The following is a 21,176-nucleotide window of genomic DNA, read 5'->3' as shown; positions in this document are numbered from 1 at the left end:
AAAAACTTTCACGTCATTTTCGATGAAAAAAGAGTGAAAATCAATAAAGCCATCCGGGACGCAATAACTTTGGAAAAACAAGTTTTCATACATTAATTAGTTTTTAAACAAGAAAAAAGAGAAATGAATATTTTAGGTAAAAATTTATAAAAAAAAATTCAAAATTTTGTGTGTTTTGGTTAACGGTAATAAACAAAAGCATGTAAAATATCTGCAAAAGCTCAATTCTATTTAGCACTCATTGTGCTGGACTTTGTTCGCTCTATTAAAAAAATCAAAAAAAAGAAACTTGTTAAAGGAAATTAAAAGAAAATTGTATTTGGTGTTGAAATTAAAAGGAGATGTTTAGTAAATTTTTTTATATAAATCTTTTATATGTATAACACTTTGAATTATATTTTTGTATCAAGCAACTGGACAATTTAAGTTTATTAACAACAACAAAAAAAATCGAATTTGCTGTAACAATTCCTTTCAATTATAATGTTAAAGTTAAGTTTCTGATATTTATATAACTTAATTCAAGTTACGAAAAAATAAAGTTTTAATGAATAATATATTATGTATTATTAGGAAGGTTTTTAAATGTTTGAAATAATCAACTTTTAAACAAAAGGAATATTCCAAATTTTTTTACGTTCATATGTATGACAAAAAGATACTGTAATAGGAGTTACTGTAAGAGTTACTGTAATAGAAGAATGGGCAAAATTGTATACTGTAATAGGAGAGGGCAATGAGTTGAAATATTTATTTTTTAGTAATTATAAACTAGTTATGTATTCATCGGCAGATTTCAAATTTTATGTTTAAATTATTAAGCGTTCAGTTTTTACTGAGGGGGGGGGGGGGGTATTTCTTTATATGGTCGTAAAAACTGAACACTGAATAATTTAAAAATAAAATTTGAAATCTGTGGATAAATACATAACTAGTTTATATTTATAAAAAAAAAAGTAATTCAACTCATTGCCCTCACGTTTAAGGTGATCTAAGATTTTAGGGTTTTTTGTATCCATTCTCCAATCAAATTTGGAATATTCTTTTTGTTTAAAATTTGGTTATTAAAACCTTCCCATATATATATATATATATATATATATATATATATATATATATATATATATATATATATATATATATATATATATATATATATATATTAAATCAGTCAGAAATAAATAATATAATAATCTTTAAATCAACAAAGTCAAAAGTTTAAAAAGGTTTTATTTACTTATTGCGTTTTTGTTTTTATGCCATGTTAAATTAAAAAATCTAGTGTCACGTTACAAAAATATTTTTCACGCTTGATGATAGTTAAAACTACATTTGATTTATAAATATATATTAAAAAAGTTTATAATGATATTCTTTTAATAACAATTGTATGATATCAAATTTATAGCTTAGAATGTTAAGTTTCCAACTATGTTTCATGCTATTGGCAACATTGGGAAATATCAGCACTTCTTCGTGTAATGAAAATGTTCCAACATACATACTCGATCTTGAAACAAAACCTGAGCTTCGATGGTTTGAAATAACTAAGAAATACTCTCAATTCGCTGATGCTATACGAAACGTAATTCAAAAAATGATTCCGACAAGATATATTAAGCTTGTTGAAACAGCTATTAACATTTTTCATTTAGAGAACTATTTCCCTAAGGAATATGCATCTGAGTTAGTTGGTGTAGCTAATGGATTAAACTTAACTTTGCCAGAAGTATTTCTAGTCAATGTACTGTATGAAGCTGGAGCTTTATGTACTAGTATTGTAGCCAAAAATGAGAATGGGACAATATTTCACGGAAGAAATCTCGATTATGAGCTCTTTACAGTCCAAATTTTAAAAAACTTAACTGCCAATATTGAATTTATGCACAAAGGTATATTTATTGTTTTTACTTAATCATTTTTATATAAAAAATATTTAATCATTTTTATATAAAACTTTTATGATCTTTTATAAGCATTACAAAATAAATTTCCATTGTTTTTTAGTTCTATTTTTATGAAAACATTGTCTTGGCCTTATCTTTCAAAAAAAGAGAAAATCTGAGGTTGTTCTAATTAAGGAAGCTAAAAAAAAGTGGTTTAAATAGCTGGCTTTTATCACAAAATATATTTATACGGACTTTTAAATAGTGTTGTTATGACTAATAAATAATTCGACAGTCGACTAAATCGATTAATATATTTTCTAAAGTCGACTAAAATCGACTAATACATTTTTGAAATCGACTAAGTCGATTAAAAGTAGATTTAGTCAAAATATGGGAATGATTTCTTTTTTTGAAATAAATTTTAATAAAAATAAAGTAATTCATATTCGTTTTTCTGTTTTTAATATCATATCGTTTAAATAATAATGGAGCAAAGCAATATAAGAAAAGGGCCGCTCCAATAACGGGACAATCTGTTCCCAGACCCAATGGTGTTTCAAAAAAAAGTCATGTCTCAAAAAAAAAAAAAAAAGAGCCCTAGTTTATCATCTGCCCAAACCATGATTTAGTACTAAAAAAAATTTTTTTTTAATTTTTGAAAATTCTAAGGGTTCCTTCAGGGAAAAAATGGGGCAATTTTAGGGGCGTTTTGAACCAATTTTAAAACTGTTTGTAGGAAGTCTTGACATTAAAATTTTTTGTTTTTTTATTTATGTTTGTTAAGACTTATTTAATCTAAATAAAATGGGCTTTATTCTCATAAAAATTTTAAATTTATAAAAATTGTATAAAAAAACCCTAAAATCCATAAATGTTTAGGAAAGCTCATAAAAGTACAAAATATTTTTGAAATATTTTTGAAACTCATAAAAGTACACTATTTTTTTATTTATTTTTCATACATTACAATATTGATTTCTTACTTATAATCAGTTTTAGGAATTATTCCAGGAATTATATAAGAAAAAGGGTCTGGACAGGGAAAGAAGATATATTTTTTGTAATCAATAGTTTTTTTTTTAATTTTAATTTAGGTGCCCCAAGAAGTCCTAACGTTCTTGTCACAGAGCACCGCGGAAGTGCATTTAACCAGGAAGTTCACGCCTCCTTCCTTACCGTGACGCGAAAATTTGTCCAGAGCTCGTTTCAAACCTGGATCTCCTGCTTATAAAGCAAGCGCTCTAACCACTGCGCCACGGCCGCACAATAGTGAAAACAACACGGTTTTTCTTAAACTAAAAAAAAAAAAAAATTTGTTAGGTTATTAAAAATTTTAAATCAATAGTAAATTTTATTTAAATAAAAATACAGTAATCGCAGTAAACTTATAATTTTTATTCTTTCTTGAAGAAGTGATATTAGCAAAAAAATGTATATAAAAAACTAGATTTTATTTGTGTTTGTACTAGCGGCTTTTTCGATGTCTATTTTATTCATCCCTTTTCTGTTTTTCTTATAACTATTTGTAAAGAGAAAAGTGTCCTGCCTTTTTTCCTCAGAATATGCTCTATTTATTAGGTCTTCAACTAACTTAACTGCCCTCTCAGAGCAACATCAACATCAAGTTCCTTAACTGTTGCTCTAAATTCTAGATAAAAATTATTGAATTTCCAAAATTCTTGTGGAGTCTTCATCTATTGAGTTTCTGCCTTTCCATGCCTAAGCATGTCATAAATTAGCAACGACTTTTCTATTATTAATGGAGTCAAACTAGGAGGGTCGTCTTTACTGAAGTTGAGGCTATTCAATATAGCTTTGTCCATTATCTAGCGCTCCAAAGGAAAACTGTCACTTTGGACATCTTTGTTAACTATACAGTTTTTTGGCCATATCACCACGTTCCCTACATTCTTTATCTGCTTAGTCAAAAACTTCTAAAATGGGATCTAGATACCAAGTATGTCTGAGAGAAGAGCTTGCAACAGCTTGAGGGCGAAGTAGACTTCATTCCTCAAACCTTTTCATTTGCCAGTTAGGTTTTATATCCTAATAAATAAGATTGATTAACATTTTAAATTACTTTAATCAATAATGAGCTTTTTAACTTATTAAAAAAATACTAAAAGACTGATACCTGTATTGGTGCCAAAGAACTTAACTCTGCTTTTAGAAACCACTCTGTATAGAACAGACAAATGAATAAACCCATACCAGTTAATTTTTCTTTATGTTTGCCAGACAGGTTTTGGATTTCATTATCTAAAAGATACAATTTCAAGTAGTATAACCTTTTCCCATAAATCTTGAATGGTGAACTGGTCCCGGTAAGTGAAATTTAAACCTATTTGATGATAGAACCATTAAAGTAAGTTCAGCTAGCTTATGGTATTCTTTTCTTACATTTATGTCCTAAAAGGTTTTAAATATATTATAAATTTGTAATGAATGTTACTTTTAAAAAATTAGATTTAGTAGAAATAAATAAAAACAAAAACATAACCTTTTTGAACATCATTAAACTAATCACATTATAGCAAAACAGCAGCTAGTTTTTGATTATATATGTTCCAGATGAACTTCAAATAGTTTGTTTTCTGAACTAGAAGTTTTGCTGCTTGGGTAAATCATCCAGAAATGGGCTATGTGTCGCTCAATTACATGACATCTACATGCAATCAACAACAATGGACGTTGAACTTGTTAAATTAACCCCACGCAAGTACCTTATCATTTTTCTTTATTTGCTGAAGTTGTGTCAAAACAGATACATTTAACCTTATCTTTTAATCCAAAAAATTCCATCACTTCTACAATAACTTGCTTTTGATTATTTTCTTAACTGGAATCTATTGAAGGAATGCCAAATAGTTCTGTTTTCGCATCAATCATTACCAAAACTGCAATTCTATCTTCTTAAATTGCTTTCCCTCTGTTAATTTATTAACTATTTTTCCATTAAAGGGTATAGCTGTTAGTAAATCTGATGATATTACAGTGTTTTTCATGTATTCTTTTATTTCTTTAGCCCTGACAGATATTTTATTCTCTGCAGCTCTATAAGATGAGGATTTAGAACAATTAATGTTTCATACAGAATTACCAGCCATGACAATAATAATAGTAATCAATTTTTTTTAGTTGGGTGTTATATCTTCCCCCACTGCTGTATGAACGGTTGACTGAAGAATATTTTTAGGAAGAAGAACAGAACTTTGAACATTATGACGCTCATTAAAATAAAAGTCAACATCTATTTCCTTGCCTAATTTTTTGCCAGTGTAACTAACAGAATTTAAATAATCTAAATCATTCTTATATAATTCTGCTGATTTATTTCTATTTAACTTTGATGTGCTTTTTTTACTTCTTACGACAGAATAATCTTTTATCTCTATGTAGTATGCTACATTTGGACTAATCAACTATACAGTTAGGTAAAAAAGAAGAACTTTTGTAAGGACAATCTACTAAGAATTTTACTTTTTCATCACACTTTGATTTTCGTAGAAAGAGATAATATTAAATTATTTCTTTAGCAGTTGCAAATTTTTTTGCTGAAAGTTTTTCGATTAACTTATTAATTAAAAATATTTTATCCAACCTAATACTTCTAACTTTTTTTTTTTGGTGGTATTTTATTAATTATTTAATTATATAATCTAAAAAAATATATTTCTTAAAATATATATATTTCATAAAATATATTTTAAGAAATATATTTTATGAAATTTTTTTTTTTAAATAAACTTTATTTAAAAAAAAAAAATTTCTTAATGTACAATGTAAAAATATTTTCATTTGTTAAATATTTATGAATTTTCTTTGAAACAATTTTTTCAAGTTTTTCATTTTTTTTTGAGAGATTGGCCTAGATGTCTTGTTTTGGATGGAGTGAGTGTAAATACAGTGACTGAAACTCTAGAATTTGAAAATTAGAACTATTGCCTTGACTGGAACAGGTTAGGTTAACAAAACTGAGTGGTCTTTAAATGGTTTTTAAACTAATGGTCTTTGAATGGCCTTTAAACTATTGATGGGTTTGAAAAGGCTCATTGTAGCAAATTTTTTTCATTTTCTTGAACCTTCAGAATCTTAAAATACCATTTATTTTTAAAATCCTCATCATTTTTGATCGAACTCCATGAAAATCATTAATACTATTGAATATTCAAGTCAAATTAAATTAAGTTTGAAAAATAATAAATACTCAGTTAATATAAACAATATACACACACATAGATTCTATATACACAGATCGACAGAGACTTATACATAAAAAAAAATTGTTTAATTTAGATTTTTAAGATCAACATCAACTAGAGTTTAATAAAGCTAACTAAGAAACTGTTTAACGTCAAAATACATTTTTTAATGTCTAAAAAACTTAAAATTAGAACATTTCGTGGTCAAACGCGGTCGACTAAAAACAGTATACAGTAGTCTCACGCTTAATTGCGCACCCAATTAGTTGCGCATCCCAGTTAATTGCGCGTTTAGGCCCAAAATATTTGTGTTTCAATTTTTTACTGAGTTTTTTGTTGAAAGTGTTATTAGATCAGAAAACAGCCTCGATGTAAATACAAAGGAATGTCTGAAAGAAAGTAGTTTTGTGCAAAAGAGGTGCAGGAGAAGTTGAATACGGGAAGCCCACGCATCTTCTTGACGCTGCTAAGTATGTCGATTTGGCTCGGAAATCAATTCAACATTCATCTCTCAAAAATTGCTTTGACAAGGCAGACTTATTTCAGATTTCCAGTTAAGAGTGAATTATGCTCTGAGGAGGCTGACTTCGCATCTTTTAATATGCTCTTGCTGCTGAACGAAATTGAAGGAATAGGGAATATGATCAGTTCGGAAGATATCAGCAATTTTGAATCAATTGACTGTGAAGATTCTCCTACGTATATTGAAGCAATCAAGGAAGATGTTGAAGATTGTTTGTCTCTCGAAGAAAATAAAGATAATGCAGTTGCTATGGGTAACAATTCTGATGAAGAAGAAGCTAATAAAGATGAGATAGACGATGGTACAGACTTCTTAGGTATTGAATTTATACATTTATCTCTGATTGATATTGGCAAGCAATTAAAATGTCAACAACATGACATTTTAATTGCTTGCCAACAGACGACAACGATAAATTAATGAATAGCTACGAACAACTATCATCAATCATACGGTCAATAAATATGAAAATTAAACGAGAAAAGCTGCAGAATGCATATCAGCCTAAAATTCATGACTTTTTCCGTAATGCATAATATATTTCTTAGTAAAGATTTGTTTATATAGTTAATAATTTAGTTTGCTAAATTTTTTCTTATCTTTTTCTTATTTGCGCACTCCTAGTTAATTGCGCACCGCTTCAATTTGCGCAATTAAGCGAGAGACTACTGTAGTCAAAATAGATCGATCAAAAATGATAATTTTAGCACACGCTTCTTTAAATTTATAAAACTATTTCTAGTTTTTAAACGACTTTTTACAAACTATTTGAATTGATTTTTATTTTTTTATTTTTTTTTGATACTTATGTTCATTTTCATAACATTTTTCTACTTTAATTTTTTTTCTTATAACTCTACTATATTTTTATAACAATGTTTTTGTTTACAGGTAATCTAATCTACAAATCAACTACATTTATCGGACAAGTTGGCTTTTTCACTGTAATGAAACCTAACAAATTTACTGTTACATTAAATCAAAGATTAAATTCAAATAAATTGATAGTTTTCTTAGAAGCGATACTTGATAGGAAAGCAAAAACTGCTGCAGTAAGTTTTTCAAGTTGTAAAACTTTGTTAAAAAATTACTACGGTGTTGATTATTTAAAATCAAACCAAAATATGAGTGTAAAAGGAGATCATGCAAGGTGGTTTAGATGTTTATTTTTCATAATAAGAGCACACAATTTCGTTTTATATACGAGCAGCTGCGCACAGTTATTGAAGCGCTAGATTCAGTAACGGGAGTTTCACTCCCTTGCGCAAATTTCCTAGTTATAGGCTCCTTCCGCGATATTCTGTAACAAGTCTTTTAACTATAATAACCAGATATAAAAAAATTATATAAGTTGAGTAACTACTGTGTTGCTGTTTTTTATTATCTTTCTCAAAATCAATTTTTTTAAATTATGAATATTTTCTTACCTTAATAGTTTTTACTGAATGTTTTTAACTTATGTTTTTAAATGTATTAAAAAAATGTATATTTTTTGAATTAGATATTAATGCGCGAAGTTGTTGATCTTGCTTCATCATATTCTGAAGCTGTTTCTATGTTATCCGAGGCACACTTGATTGCTCGACTTTATTTTATTGTTGGCGGAATTGCATCCAACGAAGGCGTGATAATAACTCGTGGGCAATATTACTTTAAAGAAATGTATTACCTAAATGACACAGAATATGGGTAAAATGTTTAAAATCTGTAAATATATTTACTAACAATATTTGCTGACAAAATTAGGTTAATTTAAAAAACGAGCTGGTAGCTAAGTGGTTGGTTATTATAGCACTTGCCCAGAAAACATTTTTGTAGTGGATTTGCTGTGGAACTGTTCAATGAACACTTTAAAAGGTTCATTGAAGTGTTGCTTATCGGTTATTTAGTTGACCATTAGTGGCATCCACAATATGTGGCTAGCCGATAACTTTCCAACATGTGATGTGATAAAGGCTAATCATCGACAAGCCACTTTTGGCGGCTGCCACTAATGGTTTCTCTAAGTAACCGTTGAACAAAACTATAATGAACAACTCAAAATTCTTATATAGGTACACTGAAATTCCGTTATGGAATATTTGCTGGATAGTAATTTCTCAGGCCAACAATAAAAACTTTTTGAATAAACTACGAAATCGGAAAAGAATAAAGTTATATCACCCACCAGTTTTTTAAACTTTAATATAGATGGGTGTAAACAAGTTGAGTTCGGCAAAGATTTGTTGTGTGCTCAACCGATACCGGTAAGTAAACCGGTATTCATTTTCAATCAACTTAACCTTACTTTTCAACTTTTTGCTTAGCTGCTCTTTGTGATTAAAGTTAACTGTGGTTGTACAAACTTTTTATTGATGGTTAAAAAATATTTGTAGATAGTTGTAAAAACCGTGGTTGCAAAAAATTTATTTTGTCGGTAAAGAATGTTTGAAATTCATACAAATATCACCGAGCCCCATTTGCTATAACTATAACATATAAATATATATATATATATATATATATATATATATATATATATATATATATATATATATATATATATATATATATATATATATATATATAATAATTGTGAAAACTTGGGGAAAAATGAAAAATAAAAATTTATATTGAAATAAAATATAACAAATAATTAAAAATGGCGTATTTATAAATAAAAAATAACTACCTGTTCAGAGTTTGATCATATGCAAAGATTTTAAGGTTGCTATTATGCTTCTTGCCCCCCCCCCCCCAATAAAGTGTTAGCTTAGTTTCCATATTTTATATGTAAGTGGAGCAGCAAAGCAATGGTTCTTAAATCATTAATCTGCAAAAAAAAACATGACACCATGAGGAAAGGATACTTTGCATATCTTTGCATCTTCTACAACCTCTACAAATTTATTTAGGTTTAATAAAACATTTAGATAAGTTCTTGCCTGAAGATGATGAATGTTTAAAGTATTTACGTAAAAGCTTTTCTCATTAATAAAAACCAAAGTGAAAGAAGCGGATTTGGTTGAACATGACATTCGTAAAATGATGCTTCATTATAACTTTGAAATAAAAGTGGCTAAAAAATGGTAAAGACTATCGTATTAGCAAGTTGTGAATAAGCTCTTCAAAAATGGTAAAAACTCTACAAAAATACACTATGAAAATATTGCTGCTCATATAAATTTGATTTTTGGATTTTTTTTTGGCAACCTGGATTATGTTAATTGATTTTAAAGGTAACAATTTTTACCAGGATATTAAAGAAATTGAAAAACGTTACTAGGAACTCTGGAATGTAAATATGATGGCAATTACTGTTGGTCACTAAATCAATAACAACAAAATACATCACATCGGAGAATATTCTCAGGATCCAAAAATACATAAGATCACAAAATCATAAAATCAACTGTGTTTATTCAAAAAGTTTTCTAAATATTTTCGTTGGCCTAAGTTATTGCTTTTAAATGTATTCTTTCTTGATACAATGTTATAACAGTAATTTTGTTCATTTAATTAAAAAAGTTACTTTACCGTAAAAAAATTATTTCAAAATCAAAAAAAGTTGTTTTTTTAAGAGTCAATTTTTTTTTTTTTTTTTTGTATGATGTTGGCTGACCTTTTCATAAAAAAATTTTTTTTCAAAAAAAGTAGAGAAACTATTTCATTTTAGGAACCTAAAAAATCTAATAACCTTTTTTATCTACTAATATATCTAACAAATAATATACTATAATATATATAAATAATATACGTTTTGTATAGATTAGACTTAAGATTTTATTCTTATCAATTTATTTGTTCATTATGTTAATTATAAAGGTTCAAAAATTTATTAGCAAGACTTTTAAATTTATTTGTTTTGAATTTAAACTGTAACAACCTTTATTTTTTAATTTTTAAGTTGGTTTTTGGTTCAAACCAATTATGACCATTGGTTGAATCCTCCACCCTGGGATGATAGACGTCATCCTGCTATACAGCATTTGCTAAAAATCGGTTTTGAACAATTTTCATTACATGGAATGAATGAAGTACTGTCAACTCCACCGGTTTTTAACAACGATACAATTTATACAACGCTAATGTCAGCTAAATACCCTGAATATTATTTTTCGTATAAGCATAATTAAGGAATAATTCAGTATAAATCAAGGAAATAAATTTAAATAATAATTTTATTTTCATTTTTAAATTCTTATGTTGTTATTGAAAAAACAAAATGATGAGTAAATTTATTTAATATATATTCTTTTAATTGCACTTATACTTTAATTACTTCTTTATATTTATTCGTTTATACTTCTTTATATTTATACGACAATATTTTTAATATTTTTAAAGTTGACGTAATGTATTTTAAGCTTTCATTATTACAAAACTTTATTTTAAACAATATTATTGTATTAATAATTTTTTATAATTTTTATTATAATTAATAATTTTTTAAACTTGTTATAATCAAAAGAGTAAAAAAAAAGTTTTTACAATTTATTTTTATGTTACTGTTTTTTTTTTTTTAGATGTTAGGCTTAGAATTAAAATAAGTCACAAATTTTAAAATTCTTATAATCTTATATATCATATAAATCTTATATATAATATAAATAAAGGTTAATATTATACGCAGATAATTTAATACAATACACAATGCCTTAATCTTAATCAGCGCTTGTTGAGTTCTTTTAAAAATGCTCTTATTTTACTGCAAGAAAAATTTCTAATAAAGTTTAAAGTCGTTATTTAAATTGCAGTAAAATGCACCACGTGTGTTATATGCGTGAAATAAAAATTATACAGAATACTTAAAAATTTAAATACGTAAAAATCAAATCAAAATATGTAAATTTGCAAAAATGCAAAAAAAAATTTTTTTTTTTTGTTTTGTTTTTGTTTTTGAAAACCGACCTGAAACTGACCTTGGCGATGCGCTACTACTGGTGCACTACTACTTGCTAAAAATAATTTTATGAAACTTAAATTTTTTTAATAAATACAAATTTAGTTCAGAATAATAAAATACTATTTTATCAACTTGTTGCTCTTATGTTTGGGGCAAAAGTAAGAAAATTTTTAGGGTTTTTTTCCAATCTTTGCAATTTTTTGCATCCTTATTTGACATAAATATGAGCATATAAATGTTTGGAGTTTTCTCTGTCTGGAAGTTAGTTATCTCTTAGATGATATCTGAAACATCAAAACATATTGTATTTGCCCTTGAGTATAACTTTTTTAAACCTTTTTTATAAAAAGATTGAGGTTTTAAATAATGCCTTTGTTAGCATATAAACAATCCCCATTTTTTTTATTGTCCAAACAATTAAAATACTGTTACTATGAGTAGACTTTCTTCAACCTCAGTGTACTAAATCCCCAACCACATAACCGGCGACCAAAAATCATTTCGAGTAATAACCAAGCCACAAGATTAAGTTTAAAATTTTTTTTAAACTCGAATCTGAGCAACCAGGTTGTCACAAAATAAAGCAAACCGGTAAAGATTTTGGACTCGAATTTTAGTGTTTGTTTAATTCATTGCTTAGAACCAAGAACAACTGCCGAAACATTTCTTTGGTAGAAAACATCGACTTATGGGGTTCATGCATCCTTTTTATTATGGGTGTTATCTTTTTTCTTTACAAATATAAGTGAATGCTGCAAATATTGGCTGCTTATATTCAGACAATTTTACTTCGTATATGTACTAGAATAACAGTTTTACATCGCATATGCGCTAGAATAAAAATTTATCACAACAATAGTTGTTGTGATAAATTGTTTAATTTATAACGCTCAGTTTTTGAACATTTTTACACTACTCAATTATTGAGAGATGCAAAACTGTTCACATCAAGCTCACAATTAATGAGAGATGCAAAAAAAAAAGAGAAGCGTTAAATTCAACGTTAGAGTAGCAAAATATAAAATTGAACGTTAGAAAATTCAAATTTTAAAATTGAACGTAAAAAATTCAAAATATGTATATAAAAAAATAATGTTTGTAATTTTCACAACAACAAATGGTGTAATTGTCACAAGAACAACAACACCAAGTGATAAAATGACCAAGTGACACGTTTTGGCAAAACAATAAGAACACTAAAGTTTCGGTAAAGTTAATTGGATCTTTTAAAAAAAATGAATTTTTTTAGACTAAAGTATAAAGGACTTTTAAAGTCACAGACTTCCCATTGCCCCTTTTAATCGAATAAGCTTACCGAACAAACTAGAAGGAAAATATACTGTCACCAAAATATTTTTGTAAATAAAGCAACTAATACCTATCAAAACCCCCTCTCATGTGTGTAGTTAAGAATAATTAAAACTTCAATAAAACACGTGGTATTTTCACGAAATTTAAAATAATTTCAGCGTTGATGATCGCTTATTAAAGTTTTTTTTTCCGTCAATAAGCACACATGTTACAATGTTATTTATACAGTTATCGTGTTCATATATAATTTTATAAACTGACTGGGGCAAATAAAAGAAATCATGTGTTATCATCATTCCCCTTTGTAAAATAAAAAATTAAAAAGATAAAAAAAGTTTACAACTTCTATAATCATATAAAAAAGTGTGAAACTCGAAATTTTGAAAAAAAAATGTATAAAATAAACTGAAGCTCATAAAGCTTATACAATATGTAAAAGATGTGTACACAACGTACAAAAAAAAAGGTTTACTTTTATTCTTGAGGCTCTTTCTGGTACTAATCAATAAAGGATAGGAACTTAACAGAGTTCTGTTTAGGATATCCCTATTTCAATTTTCCCTCAAAATCTTCCTCATGCAGTTCTGCCTATAATCACGAAAGCGTTTATTTCAAGACTCAACTGTCTCTTCCAACAATTGACAAGCAGACTGTATAGCTTGGTCAATTATTATACTCTTCTCAACATCTTATGCATTGTATGAGACATTGTGTACCATCCATAAATTTTAACGTAAAGTTCTGCTGTCAGTTCTGCAAACGTTGCAATTTTTTGACATTTGTTTTATATGCAGCTGACGAGGTTTCTAAAAATTTTAATTACTCTAATGTCAATTCCTGTGATGTGGGATGAAGTATGAGGATCTGATAAAAATTATCTTGATGTACTGCCGCCATTAGTACACAAAAACTGCTTTCGAAATATCCACCAGCAGCCTCATTTTCTCTTTGAATACGCTTTATATATGTTTCTTTTATTCTCTTGTGTTCTCAATTGCCTTTTTTTTATGGGAGTGCGGTATGTATTCCCATAAAAAATTAGCAATAATATGAAAATAAAAAATTTTAAAAATCGAATTCTTGCATGTAACATTAATAATTCAAATTTAAGAGCATCTGGATTTTCAATGTTTTTTTATACTTAAATTATTAAGTATAAAAAACATTGAAAATCCAGTTCTTTTATAATATTCGTTTGAATGGAAGTAAAACTTTCCCTATATTTTTTTGCAATTTCCGGTAATCAAATAATATCCTTCGCTATACTAGACGCATCACAATGTCCTACAGCACGCTGATTCATTTGGGCAGCATAAATTATTTTTTGGGCAACATAGGTTAGATGATTTGGAAGCATAGGTTGTTTGGAAGTTATTTTCTTTCTTTAAGCTTTTCTTTTACGTCTCTTGCTTAGTCAAACTCAACAACTCAAAAACTTTTTATGGTCGGCCAGGCCTTAATATTCAGGTAGACTTATGGTCGCGTTGAGATATTTTATTTTCTTCAAGAAAATCTTCTTATTTATTCATTTATCATGATTAATTAAAAATTTTACAGCATACAAACTTAATTAATACTTTTTAAAGTTGCTCATCAAAAGTCTACATCACTAAACTGCAAAATTGTCGTTTAGCGATGATAGCCATGATAGTGAAGTAACCATGGTAGCCTTTCTCAAGTTTTCATGGTTTATAGTTAAAAGTATACTTTTTTAATATTCTCTTTTGATCGACTGTTATCTTGAGATACCCCACTGTGAACCGTCAAATTAATACAATGTGACACAGCGAAAAATAAATACAATGTGACTTAAATATTTCATTCAATACAATGCAACATTTTCACAAGAGAATGTTCGAAAAGATCTAAAGTATATATAGTAAGTTTTGCCGCCAAAGATGGTTACATAGATAAGAGTAAATTTTATAGTAACTTTATTTTATTTTTCATCATTTAAACTTAATCGATAGTAAAATAGCTTCTTTTTCAGGTGACTTTAGGTTTACAGTTTCTCGTCCAATAAAATATTTTTGCAGAATAATTTTACAAACACTAACATAAGTGCAAATCTAACTTCCATTTAAATTTTTTACGATCAATTTTACCATTTGATCTATTAGTACTAAATTTTGCCTATTTAATTTTTTACTATTGATTTTTCCATTTAATCTATCAGTGTCAGATTTTGCCTATTAGGTTTAATTTTGATTGGTTGAGCGAACTAAACTTTTCAATTTTTAATCAAGAAAATTAGCTTATAAAAATTGTTTTTAAGCAATCAAGCTGATGCATGTTTACTTATATAAAACGGATTAGGTTCTTAAATTCTTTGAATTCTCTGAAAGGAAAAATTTACCCTTAAGTTCATAAAGACATTCTGTAACTATATTAGAACTTTGGAGTAAGCTTCATTCCTTAAGCACCTTTAATAATGTTGTATTAATTATATACCGGTGAACAAGAATTCAATCTTGTCAGCATTCAACTTTATACAATTTGCGTTAGTGTATATATTACAAGCTGCTATAAGCTTTTTAATTCCAGAAATGGTAGAACTAAGAAGTATGATGTCATCAGTGTGTGCTACAACACCTGTGTAGTTTCCATATATTGATGTACCTACGATATTTTTATTTTGTATGGTTTAAAGTAGGCTTTGAGTATATATGTCTCACTCCTTGTGTTAAATTTGCATCCTAGATAAGTGATAATAGTTATTGTACCAAGATAATAGTTATACCTAAATTTATATTAAAGTTTGTATCAATGTTTTATTAATGCATTTTTATTAATCTGATGCGTAATAATTTTGTAAATATTTTTCTTTTTTTCGCGATAATAAATGCACCTTAATATGGTATGCCTGAAGAAGAAAAAAATTCAGAAAAAAATAAATAAAATTTCTATGTTTTCCCTACGTTTCCGTACATTGTAAGCGCTTTTCATTCGGCGCCCGGAGGTAAAATTAGCGACCTTTATTTAAATAGCTGTTGCGTAATAATACGATAGTATTACAGAGAATACTGATGCGTTATCGAAAGTGCAATCAGTATTTGGGGATGGCCGTAGGATTTTATTAGATATTCTGAGCTTACTATCTATCATACAATAGTAGCTTAAGCTATTAGAATTAGTATCTTTTATTTAAAAAATTCTTATTTAGTTAATATTTTTATCACGAATGATATAATTAGCGGAATTTTAAAACGACTGATATAATTAGCGGAATGCACGAATTTATAACTCCCTAAAAGTCTATCAATTCAAGCCTTGAATCAAGGAAACTGATCAGTTACTTTTCTGCCCTTCACTTATAGATCTCCTATGATAGAAAGTATAATTGATAGAAAGCTTTGTAGCTTTATTATTTTTGTTATAATCATTGTTAAAATAATTTAAACCTCTGATTTTGTAAATGCAAGAATAAAATTAAAACAGCTGAGAAAATGGCATTTAAGTTAACTTCAAGCAAATGTGCTAGTTTATTCGATGTCACAGCTGAAGAGTCATTAAGGTTATCATTAAAACCGGCATGGGCATATTTTTGTAATGTGTTAACAATGAGATACCCTGTTTTACTAAAGAGTCTGCTAAAACATTCTGATGAAATATTTGCAATGTTATTAATGGTGCTTGAGGAGTATAGTTTTCGTAGAAATTCTGGTACAGTTACTGAATGTTTTTATCAACTAAAACGTGAATGTTCCCTTCCAGAGAATTCCTTTAGGTTCAGACATGTTAAATGGATTTCATTAATATCAGTTGTGTTGTTACCATACATATCAGATAAACTGCAAAATTATTACGACAAGTTGTTAGCAAACTCAAATTTAGGTTTAGAGCTTACTTCATTCCAAAAATACTTTTTAAATTTATATCCTATTCTTTTGACTTTTATAAAATGGATTCGAGTCATTAATTATATACAGTACTTATTCAATTACACTTGTCATCCTTCTCCAATACTTCGTATGGCTGGTATTCAGTTGAAGTATGGTGTTCAAACAGTAGTAAAGCCATCTGATATTAATTCTAAAAAAAAAAGTGGGATGTTTCAAAAACTGCATTCTATTCCAGATTTTACTGCTTCTATTGTAATGAAGATTGCTCCTCTTATTTTTTATTCTTTACAATTTGTTGATATGTTTTACGATAAAGAGACTGGAGTTTCCAAATTAACGACTTCATTGCCTTTTCCATCTGCTCCATTAATGCCTAAGGTAAGTGCTATATTTTTTAAGAATAAAATTAATTTTTCGTTAGAAACAAGGGCTAGTTTATAATTTATAAATAAAATTAATAACAATTAAAGTTTTGATTTATTCTTTACTAAAAATAAAACACAATAAAAATAATTTAAAATAGTATAAATATAAAATTATAAATTTAAATGTGACATGTATAATATAACTAAGATACATATTTAAATTTAAATATAATTGGATGCAAGTACAATACAGAATTTTTTTTTTTTTACAGTTTTCTGTTTTTTTAAGGTTGCATCGACAACTCTAAGACTTCCACCTTCAGCTAAACAATGTCCTCTCTGCCAACTGCCTCATACAAATCCTACAACAATTGTTAGTTCTGGTTTTGTTTTTTGTTATGCATGTTTATATCGTTATATTGAAAAGCATAAATGCTGTCCTATAACATATCGACCCTGTGAATTCACTGACATGATAAGAATACATAATTAAAACAACAAGTTTTGATAGTTGTGTTGCTTTTTTGTACTATTGTTGCTTCAGTTTTTTTTTGTTTTTTTTTCTAATGTTTTCTACGATACAATTTCAAATCTATTTTATGTTATTAAAAGCATTATGGGTAAAATCCGTAATATAAAGATGTTATTCAAAACTAGGGTAAAATTTTTTAATTTTTTAAAATAATTTAAATATTGTTACTATCATTGTATTGTGATTTATATCAATGTTATGGATATATGTTTAAAAAATGTATCAATTTATACTATATTATGTATCAATTTATACTAATTTATACCATAAATACTATATGTTAAATATGTTTAATATGCTTTTTTATGTTTATGCACATACCATTTTTTTATACTAATTATTTTGTTTCAAATGTTTTCGGGTAAAGTACATGTACTTAAATATGTAAAAAAAAATGTTTATTAAAACATCCAGATCCTATTTAAACTCTTATAACTTTAAGGTCTTGAGTCAAAAAAACATGAACTTAAATGTATAAAAACACATACTTAAACCATTAAACCTTTGAACTAATAATTCTTTTTATTTTATTTTATCATTTTATTTTTGTTTTACAGTAGTGAAAATAAGACTAATGTTTTTGGAGGTAAATATTTATTAAGCAAAATAATGCTAAATTGCTATTGGTTCTTTGATTTTTGTTTTGTCTTTAATTTATATTAGTTATAGAGTATAAATTATTATAAACTACATTTGTTTTTAATTGAGTATGTTTTGCTAATAAAAATATCATTATTTAAGTTACAGTTATTTTTATTTTTCATAATATAAAGCTAAATGCTATATCAGTAATAATTTTTATATATATATATATATATATATATATATATATATATATATATATATATATATATATATATATATATATATATATATATAATGTATGCAGAAATTGTGATTTACGAAATCAAGTTTAGTATTAAAATTATGTGCCACTTTCTTTGACGTCTGTTTTGAGGTTATGTTGTACTAACATTTTGTGGCGTTCCTTTAAGGAATATCTCAACTTGAATGTTTTTTCTGTTGTTTTAAAAAAATGTGAAACAAACAGTTCAGCTTTCTTTTTGACACTTATTTGTATTCAAACTAAATTTTATAATGATTTATTGGTTTTAAAAAATATCTTGTCGTTTACACATCAAGATGTCATTGAAGGTATTTTGGTACTTTTTTGAAAAACATTTTCTTTTTTTTTATTTTCTATTTATTTGCTAAATTTCATCAATAAATAATGTCTTGCAGATACCTCATTTTTTGTCATAAAATGACACTGAAATTTAAGTTTTCTCACTTTTGATGTTGGCATTAAAGGAAGGAGGTATAGCAAATTGAACTTTTCATAATAGTATGATAATATTAAAACTATATTACTTAAAACAAGTAAAACAACATTTAAATACATTTAGAAAAATGTTCAAGGAGAATGTATAGGTTTTATAATATATAACATAAAAATCTTTATTAAATTTTAGGTTTTTATCTAGATTTAGATTGTATTTTACTTTTCATTTAGTGATTATTAGATGAAATTATTAAAAGTTTTTTTTTTTTAATTCAAACATAAATTAATTTTTCTAATTGTTTAGATCGACATGTTCTAAAAAAGGTGTCATAACGTTTCTAAAGTATGTTGATCTAAACATGAGTACTGACGTTTTTAAAACAGTATTCTTGCTGTAAAAAAAAATACCAAAAACAAAACTACTGAGTATTCTTGCTTTTACTTATTTCTTTCAGCATTTTACCATTAAAAATTTGCTTTTATAATTCAACCATCATTATTTTTAGGTGAAAGTTTTATACATAGTCATCCACTGGCATTTCTTTATGCTACACCTATGTCATTGGTTCTCAAAGTTAGGGTCGCGAAAAATATTTGTGGGGTTCGCAGAAAAACTAATGACAGATCAATATTTGTTTCTATTATTTTAATAATTTAATATGGGTTCATGTTAGGAATATAAAAAACAAAAAAAATGTAAAATTTTTTACTTCTATGAATTCTCGTTATAAAAATTAAAAATATTTTAATACGTACTCGAAAATAACTTTTAAAAATTTGCTAATGAGAATTTTTACTTCCCGCCTAGTTATGATTATTATTACTATTATTATATTTTCGTTTTTATACTCGATAAAAGCTGGGTACAGTGCCGTTAAGTTAAGAGTTTTATTTACAATAGTTTAAATTACTTATCCTTCTTCTGCTCCTCGAGTTGTTACTGTATTTTTTTTTTTATATATATTATTATTTTTTTGTTATTTTTGTTATTTTGAACTTCTCTCTCAGTTTGCTCAACTATTATTCAATATCTAATGGCCAGTTACAACAAATTGTCTCTGACCGATTTTAGTTACCATTAAAACTAAATTAAGGCTCGCGCTTTTTTTGCACTTAGAATAGTAGTGGCTTCAGATATAGGTATGTGACATGAAACAATATGGTGTTTGATTTAAATTAATCAAACACCAGATTATATCGTTGGAAAGACCTTGAAAACATTATTTTAAAGGTGCAAAAATTATCAAAATCGAACAATTTTACAAAAAGTTATAGCGTTTTAAGTACCAAATTTTTGATATATGGATTTGTTGAAGAAACCGTTACCAAATTTTAAGTTTTTCTTAACTTAAAATATCATAACTTTGTCAATTCTTATCAAAATTCATAAAACTTGGTATCAAATTAAGGTCTTTAAATGGAGAATAAGGATCCCATTTGATATATTCAAAATCTAGACTTTTTTACATAAAAATGTTTATTTTTTATGTAAATTTTTTACATTTTTTATGTTTTATATACTTTAAATATTCTATTCAATATTATTTTATACAATAATATACATTTAAACATTTTTAATCTTCAAATGTTCACTATGGTACATCATCCCCTAATTACCCGGGTGTATAGCGGAACTCAAAAATAGGTACCTATTTTGGGTGAGTTAGTAGGGTGTCAAGGGGTGCTTTTTTTTCATGAAATTTGGCAGGTAGCAAGAAAAAAGGTTTTTGCTGATGTCTGAATACAATAGAAAAAGTCTTAGCATTTCTTCAATATATACCTGAAGCATATATATACCAAACAACAAGGAAGTTTTAAACAACAATAAATTCATTGCAAACAAAATTTTACAAAAAATAATTCTGTTCAGAATTAAAGTTAAACTATTCTAGTACTCAAAAAAAATCTATGCTGATACAAGCTTCTAAAAAAATAACACAGCAAAACATTTTCATATCATGCCACTTTTAAAAATACTGAAAAAAGCCTGGCACAAAACTTGGACAAAGGAAACGGTTCCATTAAGGTTGGATTTACGCGTAGCTAATAAATACTGCATTTAAAATAGGAGTGACAGTTTTTAATAATTTCACTTGCGTTTCAGTTAAACAAGTCGGTGGCGCTTTCATACAGTTTTTTTTTTCTGTCTACGCTTAACTAGAGTAAGTTCTATAGAACCATGACTTTTTTAAATCCATCCCAATAAGCTAGAAGTACTGTTAAAGCGCGTTTCACATCCATTGGAGGCTTTGATTCCTTAAGAAATCTGATACTTTTTGAGAGTTTGCTGTCCAACCGATGATGAGAGAAAAAATCTAACTATTTTATAAGCTTTACTGATTAAT

General features: G+C 27.0%; 2 protein-coding genes and 1 long non-coding RNA gene across 3 annotated transcripts; all 3 read left to right on the top strand.

Annotated features, from left to right (window-relative positions):
• Positions 1-1,288: 1,288 nt before the first annotated feature.
• LOC100204264 (N-acylethanolamine-hydrolyzing acid amidase) lies at positions 1,289-11,065 on the top strand. The gene is made up of 4 exons (XM_065816852.1): positions 1,289-1,892; positions 7,506-7,666; positions 8,116-8,303; positions 10,501-11,065. Exons 1-4 carry the CDS (start codon positions 1,415-1,417, stop codon positions 10,727-10,729), a joined length of 1,056 nt encoding a protein of 351 aa, XP_065672924.1. The 5' UTR covers positions 1,289-1,414; the 3' UTR covers positions 10,730-11,065.
• A 3,591-nt stretch (positions 11,066-14,656) lies between these two features.
• Positions 14,657-19,582, top strand: LOC136090172 (uncharacterized). The gene is made up of 3 exons (XR_010643224.1): positions 14,657-14,689; positions 19,136-19,257; positions 19,338-19,582. It is a non-coding gene; the product is annotated as an uncharacterized LOC136090172 (long non-coding RNA).
• Positions 15,893-18,286, top strand: LOC101239379 (peroxisome assembly protein 12). The gene is made up of 2 exons (XM_065816850.1): positions 15,893-17,030; positions 17,307-18,286. Exons 1-2 carry the CDS (start codon positions 16,257-16,259, stop codon positions 17,508-17,510), a joined length of 978 nt encoding a protein of 325 aa, XP_065672922.1. The 5' UTR covers positions 15,893-16,256; the 3' UTR covers positions 17,511-18,286.
• Positions 19,583-21,176: the final 1,594 nt, after the last annotated feature.

This window comes from Hydra vulgaris, chromosome 13 (genome assembly GCF_038396675.1).
Source record: "Hydra vulgaris chromosome 13, alternate assembly HydraT2T_AEP".
NCBI lineage: Eukaryota > Metazoa > Cnidaria > Hydrozoa > Anthoathecata > Hydridae > Hydra > Hydra vulgaris.
The sequence above is the reverse complement of the archived record's forward strand: the minus strand, read 5'-3'. Positions and strand labels throughout refer to the sequence as shown.